The sequence below is a fragment of the Hipposideros armiger genome, unplaced genomic scaffold (assembly GCF_001890085.2).
Source record: "Hipposideros armiger isolate ML-2016 unplaced genomic scaffold, ASM189008v1 scaffold_27, whole genome shotgun sequence".
NCBI lineage: Eukaryota > Metazoa > Chordata > Mammalia > Chiroptera > Hipposideridae > Hipposideros > Hipposideros armiger.
This window is the reverse complement of record NW_017731377.1, coordinates 2,836,463-2,848,876: the sequence shown is the minus strand read 5'-3', so window position 1 is coordinate 2,848,876 and position 12,414 is coordinate 2,836,463. Positions and strand designations below refer to the sequence as shown.

The following is a 12,414-nucleotide window of genomic DNA, read 5'->3' as shown; positions in this document are numbered from 1 at the left end:
TTTTTTTTTTTTAAGATTTTTATTGGGGAATTGGGGAGGGGGAACATTGTGTTTTTCCAGGACCCATCAGCTCCAAGTCAAGTTGATGTCTTTCAATCTTAGTTGTGGAGGGTACAGCTCAGCTCCAAGCCCAGTCGCCACTTTCAATCTAGTTGTGGGGGAGCATAGCCCACCATCCCATATGGGAGTCGAATCGACAACCTTGTTGTTAGGAGCACATGCCCTCACCAACTGAGCCATCCTGCCACCTGTTGGCAGCCCAGCAGCAGCTAAGCTCGGGCGCAGCTCACTGGCCAATGTGGGAATCAAACTGGGGACCCTTTTGCTCAGAGCTCGCACTCTAAACAACTGAGCCACCTAGCCGGTCCACAAATCTTTTACTGATGAAATTCAAAACTTTATTGATACTGATGTTTGAAATTCACAAAGATTGGCAGCAGGCTGGATTTGGCCTGCAGGCCATGGTTTGCTAACTCTGTTCTAGAGAGAACTCCTGCTGAGTGGGCAGGACCTGTTTGCACTTACATACACACATCACACACACACACACATTGAGTTGCTGTGTGTTTCTGGTTCTGTTATTATATTTTTTTATTTATAAACCCCATTTCAAATCAAAACTTTCCTTCAATCAATGGAGTTTTGTATTTATTTTTAACTCTCATGATGCTTGCTAATACTAATAATGATTGTGTTTCCCAGGCAGATTCCCTAAGGCTGGTTATTACTGAGGCTGTGTGTTTAACCCAACTCCAGATGTGAGTGATAGGTATCTTGAAAAAAAACACAAGATTTCACACTTGAATAAACTTCTTGTGAGTGTAAAAATAGCTCTTTATCAGTAAAACACTGAATGTTTTCAATTTATATGGAAACCAAAAAGGTGTCATAGAAAGCAAGAGGAAACACTGACTTCGAGGCACAATTCCTGCTTTCTAACTAGTGGTGTGGTCACTGCTTAGCTTAACCTTTGGAGGCAACCCCATGTGATGACTCCCTAGAGTCAGAAGCTTTCCCAGGTCGTATTTTCAGTTCGAGATACAACATACGCTGAAGCTTAACAACTTGCCACCAGGGCTTCTGATAGAACTTTTATCCAACTGCTTGTCTTCTCAGAATCAGCTCCTACCTTTGCCTCTGATATGCCCAAGAACTCTCCTGCTCTCCAATCTTTTCTTTTGATGGCAAGAACAGCCCCACCCATGCAGGCTACTTTAGTGCTGTGTCCAGCCCATCCCACAGAATGAATGAGGCAGTTACCATACATCACAGCACCTCACTCGTTTCCGATTCATTTATCTCCCGGAAGGAGACTGTGGTAACATGGGATAATAGACCAGAGAAGAAATGCATGGATCGTTTGCGTTCCTCTGTAGCTAAGGCTATAGGGAGTAACCGGCTGCTCACACGAAAAGGCACTCCAATGTACCTCGCAGTAGCTCGAGAAGCAGTTTGCGCCATGAGGCACGGTGGCATCTGATTAGAATGGAATGGTTTTGTCTGGGTGGGGGGAATATACACTGTAAAATGCTGACTCTCTCTCTCCTTCCTATCCTTCCAAGCCTCTTCTAGCCATTAGCCCTGCCTGGCTTGCAGACAAATCTGAACCAACAAAAGCAAAGCTTATGGTTCAGTGTGAGCGCTTCCCAGCCGTGATCTGCTTGGGCTTGATGTCTTTTGTGCTTCCCTTGAGCACTCACCATGTTCGTTCCTCATTAGAGAGGATGTGCTCAATAAAAATGGAATAGAAATGGTCTCTGTCCTCAAGGAACTTACAGTTTCCTTGGGAAAATGCTTACAAAGCATATTATACAAAGGCAGAAAATAGAAGTAACTAATTGAGAGTCATAGGAAATAGATAAGAGGAATGTTCCACAGGGGATCAGGCTTGTTGAAGGAAGTAGTTCTGCACTTGATCTTCAAGAAAGTGAGGCAAATGACTCCACGTAAGGGATCTGGCAGCATACAGTCGTCCCATGTGGCGACTGCACCAGCCCCTTCCGTCCCTCCTGTTGGCCAAGGGCACGCACAGTCCAGCACTCCTTCATCCTGGTGAGTCATGAAATCACTTCGTACCTGAATTTCTCTCTGTCCAAAGTAGATGGGTGTAGTTTCTACCTCCCAGGAGTCCATCAAGACATAATTGGTGTTTGTCAGAACTGTCCTGCTGAAAAGTTTCGAAAAGACACAAAACGTTCTTCCGAACTACTAACTTACCATGCTTTCTTAACTTTTCACAGCCTGATCCGGCACGAGCTGACAGCAGACAGGCTGGGGTGGAAATGTGCGTTGGTTCCTCGCAGGCAGCAACTATCAGAGCTAATAACCCCAATTGCTAAATCCATTACCCTTGAGCTCTTGTGCCTGCGTTGTCTTTCAATGCAAATCGTTCGTTGAAGGATTATTATTGCAACATGATCTCTGTGTCAATGTGGAAATCAAAAGCCTTCAATGATCTTGTCCTTTAAGATCAGCAGTGACATATGACAAAGGCTGTGAGCTGAAAGGTTCTGCCTTTGAAACCCTATCCCTGGCCTGGTATGCTTATCATAAGTAATAAGTAGTAAGGTTTTATATTTATGGTGCATCTGCCCCAAACACCTCACTAAATTTTTGGTCCAAAAAATACTAGCAACATTCTAATGAGAATAATAGAGAATCTTCTTTATGTGGGCGTTTTACTGTTAACCCATCTCAGTACAGGTGTTTGAGTAACACAGAGGAACCCAGAAGAGCTTGAGCAGGTAATTCATTGAGCTGCAGAGCCTCTAGAGAGAATATGCAAAAGAAACAAAGAACAAGCTCGTAATTCCATAGACATTTGAGAAAAGTTGTCATGCATAGTTTGGGGCATCTTTCAGGTACCTGAGGTGATTGTGGTATGTTATAATTGATGTTGTAAGGATTTCTCTCTGCAAAGTCTTGTTTCCTTTGTACCCACTCTTCTCACACCCTCACCTCACCCCCAATCCCAGCAGTAATTCAGAATGGCCAGAGATGAGTTCAGGCTTTAAGATTCTCCAGCTCTAATCATGGCACACAGTACACAGTCATGAGCCACTTGAATCTGCCTATTGCTGAGGAGAAAACTGAGACAAAGCAAGTTCATAGTGGAAGGAACTGCCTGTCACACCGAGTGATCACTACCGGAAGCGTGCAGGCGGAGGTTGTCCGGCGTCTGGCCAGGAGTCTTCCCTTAGGTGGAAGGTTGGACGGACGTGGGTTTTACTTCCTGCTTTAAAACACTCCCACTTTCCCAAGTGAATTTCGTGCTAATTTGACAAATTATGAAACTCTTAAGCCTGCCTTTAGGCTATTTTTTATTTCTATGAATTACTAACTAGATAATAGAGATTTTTTTCTGTTTAGAAAGTAGTATCTATTTCTGGTGACCTTTTTTTTACATGAAGCTTTTGTATCAGTTAACTTCTGCCCTCATAAAGTTGAGCATGGACCTTAGTCCTTGGATTACATAACCAACTGATACATCTTTCCATGTTAGGATGGTTTCTAAAGAGAGAGAAACAGGGGCAGGTGAATCTGTGTGATTGATACAGGCTAGAAATTAGGATGCCATCGTGGCTGAAGAAAGGGCTTGTGCCTGGCAGCCTTGGGGCCAAATCCCACTTCTGCCAGCTTCCGTCATGAGACCTGCATGTGAAATGCTTTCAGTCTTAGTTTCCGTCTCTGTAAAGTAGAGAGGATGCGTCTGCTGAGGTTGCTGTGAGTCGCATGAGATGACGTATGATAATAAGTGACTGGCACGTTGAAGGCATCTAAGCAATGACAGCTGCTTTCTTCAGTACACCCATGTGGGTCACTTTGTGTGATAAAGCAAAGCAATCTCGAAGGGCTCTTCTGGATTTAAACTAAACGTTGAGGTTCTGTGAAGTGGGGAACAGGTCCTGCCAAGTTCTAACCCACAGAATATTTACTGGTCAGGTAGAAATTAAGGCCGCCCTCGCTATCGTTTGAGGAAATCGATCATCAAATGTTTTTTAACACATCCTATACACTCATTGGTTCTGAAAGAAATAAGACTGAGGTTTTCTGAGAACAGACAAGATTAACCTATGAAACCATTTTTAAGAACAACACAAGAAACGGTTTCATTTTGTATTTTAAAAAGAGTAGTTTCTATAATGCATGGAACATATTTCAGGAGTCTAGCTGTGCCTTTGGGTCTTTCTTGTTAATGTATGGAAGGGGAGGTAAACAATGGCTATATTACAAATCCAGGGAGAGAATTTTAAAACTGGTTTGTTACTTGCCTTACCATTTCTCCTCCTCGTCCACTGAACTCTTTCTTTGGAAAGCTGCTTTGTCTTAGGTATACTGTTAGATCCTAGACATGCACAGTTACATGTGACATGTCTCTGCCCCAGCTGAATGAGGAGACCTGTGAAGTGACAGGACACCATGGTCAGCAAAAAGCTGGGGGGTTGCCATGGGCAGAGCCCTTGCTCCCACTCATACAGACTCTCCCACCTTTATCCTTCACTGTCCCCGAGTAAAAGCTTACATTTCTCCTTGCATCTGCTGTTACTAGACAGCTATAAACATCTTGGTATCTGAGCAGGACTTACAGGATCTTAGACTGTGGTGGCCTAAAAGCCACTGGAGAGTTTGCCAGGTGACTTATTCCCGGAGCCCCCACAGAGCATTGTTAACGAGAGCATCGTTAGCATTTTCCCCGTGCCCTGGCGCTTGAGGACACAAGTTTAGGGGCTGTGAAGGACCCGTGGAGATTTTCAAGCCAAGGTACATAAACAGAGCACCTTCAAAACCGTTACTACAAGATGAGGATTTATGATCATTTTTTAAAGTTCTAGCTTCTTACCACCTTTATTAGAAGTACTAGGATGATTTCCAGGACTTAGGTTTGAAATAAATTCATATTCCAATGAATAGTAACTCCAGTTTTTTGTTTTTATTGGTTTTAGCCTCTGTATAGGGTTGACTCTTTTAAACAAATTCTTTAAAAATGCTTCCATACAGACTAGTATTTGGCTCTTTCAGCTCTCCAAAGTGGTATTACTGGATGGGCTGTTTGGCTGTATGCTTTCTGACAGGTGGTGTAAAAACATATTTTCCATGTAGGTAGGCTGTAGGTGCACTGGTGTCACTTCTGCATCTTGGTTTGACAGTGGGGTGATATTTCCTCTGAACCAAGCTCATCTCTGCTGCCTGCTTCTACCGCCTCACTATTCCTTCTCTGCTTACCTGGGTCACAGAGGAACGGCCAGCCCAAATGTCTTTTCAGAGATCAGTAATTTTAAGCCTTTGAGGGACCTCAGAAGAAGCCACCTATTTTAACCTACTGATCTGACTTGACTAGATGACTGTGGCCCAGAGAGGTTATGAGATTTACCTATGGACCTCCTCTAGTTAACAGCAAGGACTGGGATTTTTTAAAAAAGAGATTCCTGAATCTCTCAGCTGAAATCAAATGTTTGTTAAGACAATTCATTAACCACAACCCCCTTGGTACTATTTTATATGGAACTGCAAGTTTTCAGGTTATTTGTAAATTTATTTTTCTAGTTTTTAGAACATTGTTAGCAAACGAAAGTCACATTTGGTATTACAGGTTTTTTTATTTGTTTGCAGTATTATGTGTTGAATGGAAATGTGGGAAGATGCAAATTTTCTCTATTTCAAAATACAAAAAAAAGTAACTGGTGCTTTTCTCTAGTGCTTATGCACTGTGAAGTTGAGGCCAGATATGATAAGTATTAGTTTTCTTGAAAAGGTGTACATTTTTTTATATGCATGGCCAAGAATATAGAAACAGGGACTATAATCACTATAGTAAAACTATAGCATAAATCACTAAATCACTATTATAATTACTATAGTAAAATTTATAAAATCATAAATTATGAGCTTATAAAATATGAGTCCTGGGCTTTGCTTCTACTGGAATCAGATTCGTAACCCATTCCTCCTTCGTGTCCATGTTTTTTAAAGCAGACTTATGGCTGTAGTGTGGGAGGGTGGCTGCCCTGGCATTAACGGGCTCTCCCCAGCAAGTCATTGTTCTGTCTAGACTCTCCTCCGGATCCGTAGCATTCAGGTGCTGGCACCTCTCTTGCTTGTCTCCATGCCCTGCTAAGCTCGGTGTGCAGTGGCCCATTAAAATCCTTATCTCCGGAGAATTTGATTATGAGCCTGGTTATTTTCTGGGATTAGAAAGGCCCTCTGAATTCAACAAGTGACTCAAATTTGCTCTTGTGTTTCTTAGTAATTAAAAGTCTGATTAATATCAGCAATTAGTTTCTGTGATTTAATGGTGAAAAGCAGGAATTCAGAAAGTAATAATAGGTGAGCAAAGTAACGAGCCATAAGGTAAAACTTGAATTCGAGTTTCTAGGACACATGTAAGACAAACTCCTTTCAATGCCATGAAACTAAGTAAGACCTATTTTACATAAGCAGGCCACCTTTACAGAGACTGTCTCTGGCTGGCTATGTGCTCGTAAATGGAAGGCAAGACCTTCCTGTCCATCAAACTGGGATTGGCTCGAACCCAGCGCCTTGAGAAGATTTTCCAATCCGCTATGCCAAAATTCAGCTCTTTTTCAACATTGGAGAATCAGAAAGACACAGTGACCTTTTTTTTGTCTCCTGGGACAGTTGTTTTAAAATTTTTCTCAGAAGTACCTGATGGGATTCCAGCCAAAATTGAACGCTGCTAAATAACATTTAAGCTTTTCCCCAAAGCTCAGTTAGTTTATCCACCTGGTCTGCCTTTTACATTCTGAAATTTTAAAATTTGGCCACGTGATTTTGTCGGGGGTTTTTTGTTGTTGTTTGTTTTTTTTAAAGATTTTTATTGGGCAATTGGGGAGATCGGAACAGTGCTGGGGAATTGGGGGAAAGGGAACAGACAAGTTGTTGTCGTTTTGTTCTTCATTCAGTCTAGTTGTGGAGGACGTTGCTTCACTGGCCCAAGTTGGCACCATCATTGCGCTCTTCCCGGGCGAGACAGATCAGTCGCCAGCTTCTGGACGGCCGCTCATGCTGGCTGCTGGCTACACACGGTAGCCCATGGCAACCCACTGCCACAGAGGCTGCAGCCTACCCCGTCACCGGCGACTCACAGCAGCCCAGCTCCAGGATGAGCTGTTGTTCAGCATCTTAGCTGTAGAGGGCAGTGTCACTGGCCCTCATATGTGGGATCCGAACCGGGGCCCTCTGGCGTCCCAAGCCAGTTCTTAACCATCGCGCCACTCGGCCGGCCCTGTGGGGCTTTTTTAAGGCCTGAGTAAAATAAGGTTTGTGTTGATTGGATAAGTTGTGATGTTGTTGGTAAGGCTCTGTTTGGTGAGAGCTGTCTGGGGCAGTGGCCACTTAAAGCCCCATTGTCCATTGATATAATATTGATGCTGCCAGAATTTCAAATGTGATGCTACTTTAACTCCACTGAGCTGGTTTTTCAGTGCTTCTGTATCAAGAAAATGTATGGCTCATTTATATGCATTGGTTTGTAATAAAGTTAGAACTTTTCCTGGCAAGTTCAGAATAATTTGTAGAATCCTAATTTGGAAACTGATTTATTCAGAAAACAGTTTTCCCACTCTCCCAACATGAGAGGGTTGAACACCCAGTCTCTTATGAAAACCTAAGTCTAGCATTATTGTTTAATGGCTTAATTATTTTAAGTCTCTTGACAATTATTCTAGACATTGGCTTTCCTTAAAGCATAGTCCTTATATTCTTCATCGTGAAGGGACTCCCTTTTCTACATGCATGTTTTCATCACCTTCCTGCCAGCCAGCCACAACCCATATGGTGATGCCAGCATTTTATTTTTTATCCCAACCTGGTAGGGATTTTCTCTTGCTTCTCAAGCTTCCCAGTGGAATGTGTTTATTAAAAATTAAAATGTAAACCACACTTACTCTCAGCTGTATGAGTACTTCCTCCCATTTGGAAGCAAGACTAACAGCCATGAGTATCTCATCCAGGCCAGCCCAGGGAAGGAGGGCTCCCCATGCTGAGCTGCTCTCCCCATGCTGAGCTGGAGAATGGGATGCACGTGCTTCCAACCCTGGTGCCTCCTCTCCTGGAGCGGCTGCCAGGGAGCCACGCTTTGCCTTTGGAGGAGAAAGAAGGTGTCCCTGACACTCCAGGTGTCAGGTTGGCACTTGGCTCCTGCTATATAGGAAGGCTTAATAACATATACATGTCACATCTAAGTTTCTAGGTCAATGCACCAAGACCTATGTGATCCATAACGGTTGAAATGGGTGTCTGACAAAAATCACAAAGCTGGAGGACTTCCTGTGCTTGTTTTTCATGGGGTACTGAGAACTTAATTGCCATTTGTAACATTGTTGCAAAGGCGCTGTTTACTCAGAATTTCATTTAGGTGACTTGCCAGCTAACTTCTAAAGGTAGATTCCTGTCTGTTCAACCTGCCACCCCATATAGTGTTCAACCAAAGTGTCTGGCCACCTGGTTCTATGCTTTGTAGTTCAGCTCTCCCGGGGCGGGGGAGGGGGATCGACTGAGCGGGAGCTGGGCACTCAGCTGGGTCTCTTAACTGCTGAGTGCAAGTGGCTCCAGCTGGAGTCTTCCTGGGCGCTTTGAGGATGCTGATGCTTAACCGGCTTTCACTCTGTTCCCACACCTTAGGATGACTCCGGACCCGCCACTCCAGATGAGAACGAAACCTCCACTACGACAACCAGTGCCTTCACCATCCAGGAGTACTTTGCCAAGCGGATGGCAGAGCTAAAGAACAAGCCACAGGTGACGGCTGCAGGGGTAGAGACCCCAGGGGAAACGAAAGTGGGGAAAAAAAGAAAGAAAGAGGCAAAAGATAAAAATGTGGAGAGTTATACCCAACCCAAGTCCAAGAAGAAGAGAGACCAAGTTGAGCAGCAGCTTGGAGACCCTCACTGGGATGAGAATTCCGATGCTTCTGCTGAGGATGGAATGCATTGTGTGTGGCCACTTGGTGACCAGGACGTACCACCAAAGCCCAAAAAGAGGAGAGAAAAGAAAAAGCCACAGAAGCAAGTTGAGGCAGCAGTGAATGTTACGCTAGATGAAACTCCAGTGAAAAGGAAGAAGAAAAAGAAGAAAGGTTCCAAATAAAATTCTCTCAAGCCAGGGCCTTCCCACCACTCAGATGGCAGGGCGCTGCCGGGCAAACAGACACCTTTGGCCTGAAGTCAGAGCAGAGTTCGCCCAAGAGCTGGTGCACATCTTTTAACATGCCCGTGGATTGCTGCGTCTCGCCCTCTCACCACATTTTCCCCAAATCGTATTCCCAAAAGAACTTTTTACTGTTCCAAATCATGGCTCTCATAAACAAATAAATTTCGTTCTAGACTCTGAACCCTTCACCGTGAGTGTTGATTTATATTTGTGTGACTCCATCAGGCTGTGTGTGTGCACATGTATGTAGACACATCACAGTCTATATTTGCTCTTGATTTCCTTCAGTAACAATGAATCGTGCTTCCTTCTGAAGGACTTAGTCTAATTAAGGGATTAAGAGGCAATCGTTTGGATTCAGATTGGCTTTTTGTTCTATAGCCAACCATACACTTTTTGCCAAGTAGGTATTATATGATTACATTCCCAAATCAGAGAGTTGGTTTGGTTTGGTTTGGTTTGGTTTGGTTTGGCTCTGCTTGGCTTGACTTGGCTTGACTTCGATGGGGATATTGTTTTAATGCCCTCTCTTCCACTGAGCAGTGGCACCCATGGGCTCTCAGGTCTTCTCCCCAAGACTGCGAAGTTTAAGAGGTGAGCTGATCTGGGAGCCGTGTAGCCCTCCAGCTCTCACAGGAGGCCCTGCAGTCCTCGGGGAGAGCAGGCAGTCAGAGACATTTTCATGTGGTGGTGCTGGAGGGCCAATCCCCTAGAATGGGCTCTGCCTTACTCATAGCAATCAGGAGGTCCTCACAGGGTTAAAAAAACTGGGAGTCTAAGGTCCGGAAATTGATTTTATCTGGAGATCAGTCAGCCTGTGGGCTGGGACTGCCTTATGGAAGTTCTTAAAAGTATAAATAGTACATAAATGTGAAAGATACCTTTCCGTCCTGCTCAAACCCAATGGTGTCATCTCGTTGTGTTTATACTGCCTTCTGCCACACCCAGGCGTCTCCCTGTGTGCTGGTTACCCAGATAACTTCAGATACCTTCACACCCTCTTTGGGACACAGAATGAAAAAGAAAATGCATGCTTACGACGTAGAGGTCCAGCCCTATTGTTTTCTCTGCCTGTTTCTCCTCTCTTCCTTTCTTTGTTCTCTTTATCTCTTCCTTCTCTTCTTTTTTGCTCCTTCCCCCCCCGTGTATTCCCTCATCCTTGCTCCCTCCTTACTTTCAGTTCCAGTTTTCTTCTGACCCCTTTCTAGTTGCCTGCTCCCCGTCCTGTTCCTGCAGTCTTGCTGATGGCTGGCCTGCTTCTGACAGACCTGTCAGAGTAGCTGCAGGGGTGTGGCAGGGCGGTGCCGGCTGTGTGCCATTCTCCACTTGGTTTATAGATCGAGACTGGATAACACACACACACACACACACACACACACACACACGAAGTCTGATGACCTTTTGCCCTTGATTTTAACTCGCGGGGTCATGGATTAGATAGGAAGCATGGCCCCGAGATTCTTAAAATTGAGAAAATATATGAAAATGTTTGGTTTTAGCCTCTTAAGAATTCTGAACAGTGTTAATGGTTTTTTAAAAATCACACACAACACAATTCATAGAGGAAATTCTTACAAATTCAGAGTCTGAGGCCTAGCTTCTGAATTTTATCATGGACCCCAGGGTTTAGAATCCCAGGCTATGGTCCAGTCTAATAAAGCACCAAAGATTTTTAAAGTCACTTTTCTTCACAGAGGACACATGCCCAAGTTATCTCTGCCTGTCCTACCTTGTCTATGAAATGAGTTCCAGAAGGGAGTAGAAACCTAAGGGAAACTCTCTTTTTATATTTTTATATATAGATATAGATACATTTATATATATAGATATATATAGATATATATTTTTTATATTTTTATATATAGATACATTATAGATATAGATATAGATATAGATATATAGATATATCTATATATATATATATATACTGGGGTTTTTTTAATCTTCTTTTTGCCTTTTATTTTATTAACTTTGACGTTTACCAATAAAAATAAGAGTTAGGAGAATCTACTGAATTGTGTGCAGGAGGATGAAGCAAGAGGGTGTTTAGGAAGCAGGTGCGATGCATCTGGGTCAGATGGGATGAAGGGGCCAACAAGGAAGACCAGAGGAGGGAGGTGCTGAGGGGAAGCTCTTGGAGTTGGGAATTCCACGTTAAAATTGGAACACTGCACGATGATTTAGATGCACCTTTCATTAGAGAGAACCTGTAGACTGAGTTTTACTATTTCAGTGGGCTGCAGAGAGAATTCCTGAGTGATTTTAGGAATTTCAAGGTAGCCTGCGAAAAAATTCCATGCTCAGCAGAGAGCAGACAGTGTAACCATTTGCTTCAAAGGACATAGAATCTTAATTTTCTCTGGAAATCTGCAACTCTCCTTTTTCCCAAATGTCTCTTTTTTAAGCCACTTAGTTTTCTGGATCTACATGCAAGTTAGAACAATGAAATAAATACTTTGAGAATTGCATTTCTTAAGCATGATATTTCTTAAATTGTTAACATACGAACCCTATTTTTTGCCTGAAATTATTTCACTCGGTAAAAATACATTTGTTTTCTTCAGTGCTTTCTTTAGCATCCTTCCATTTTCAGAGGGAAAGCAGGTTCCCAGGAAAAGATTTGTCCAGTGAAGAGGTTCTTAAATATTACCTTTAATTAGCACCCTTCTTTATTTTTCTGTTAATTTTACTAGATGATAATAATTACTGCATGAGGTCATATGTGCCTGGCCCAATACAAGCACTTTAAATAAATCAGCTCGTGTTGTCCTCAATAAACCCCTATTGTTAGTTATTCCCTTGTACAGATAAACTCTTTTATAAAAGGGCCGCTTTTGATTTTTATAACTAGATTTCTGCTGCCCCCCGAGAACCAGTGACGTTTTAGGTCCCTCACTCTAGTCACAGACCCTGCCTCCTCTTTGCAGCCTCCTCACCCCTGCCACATCCATTCTCACCTGTCTAGCAAAATTTTCTATTGCTGAGTCTCTTACTTCACATGTCATTGTTACTTTTAAATGTGAATATATTTTAAAGCAGCTGGCAGATTATAAACAGTTTTACAGTGAACTGGAGTTAGTATTATATGAGCTGTAGGAAATACGTTTGAGTAACTGCACATTAGAAATTCTCAATGGATTTTTCCTTTCCAACTTGGTCAAGAGGTTGGTGGGAAATTGGGTAAGTAACTCACCTTAAAACCCGTTTGTCAGCCTATGAAAAAGAAGACACAGGGCCGCTGAATGG

General features: G+C 43.1%; 1 protein-coding gene across 1 annotated transcript in view; it reads left to right on the top strand.

The window, feature by feature from the left end:
• The window catches only part of PINX1 (PIN2 (TERF1) interacting telomerase inhibitor 1), a 90,288-nt gene extending 80,932 nt beyond the window's left edge, over positions 1–9,356 (top strand). The window contains exon 7 of the mRNA XM_019636175.1: positions 8,641–9,356. Within this exon, the coding sequence (XP_019491720.1) occupies positions 8,641–9,105 (465 nt within the window). The 3' untranslated portion in view covers positions 9,106–9,356. The remainder of the gene's footprint in view (positions 1–8,640) is intronic.
• Positions 9,357–12,414: the final 3,058 nt, after the last annotated feature.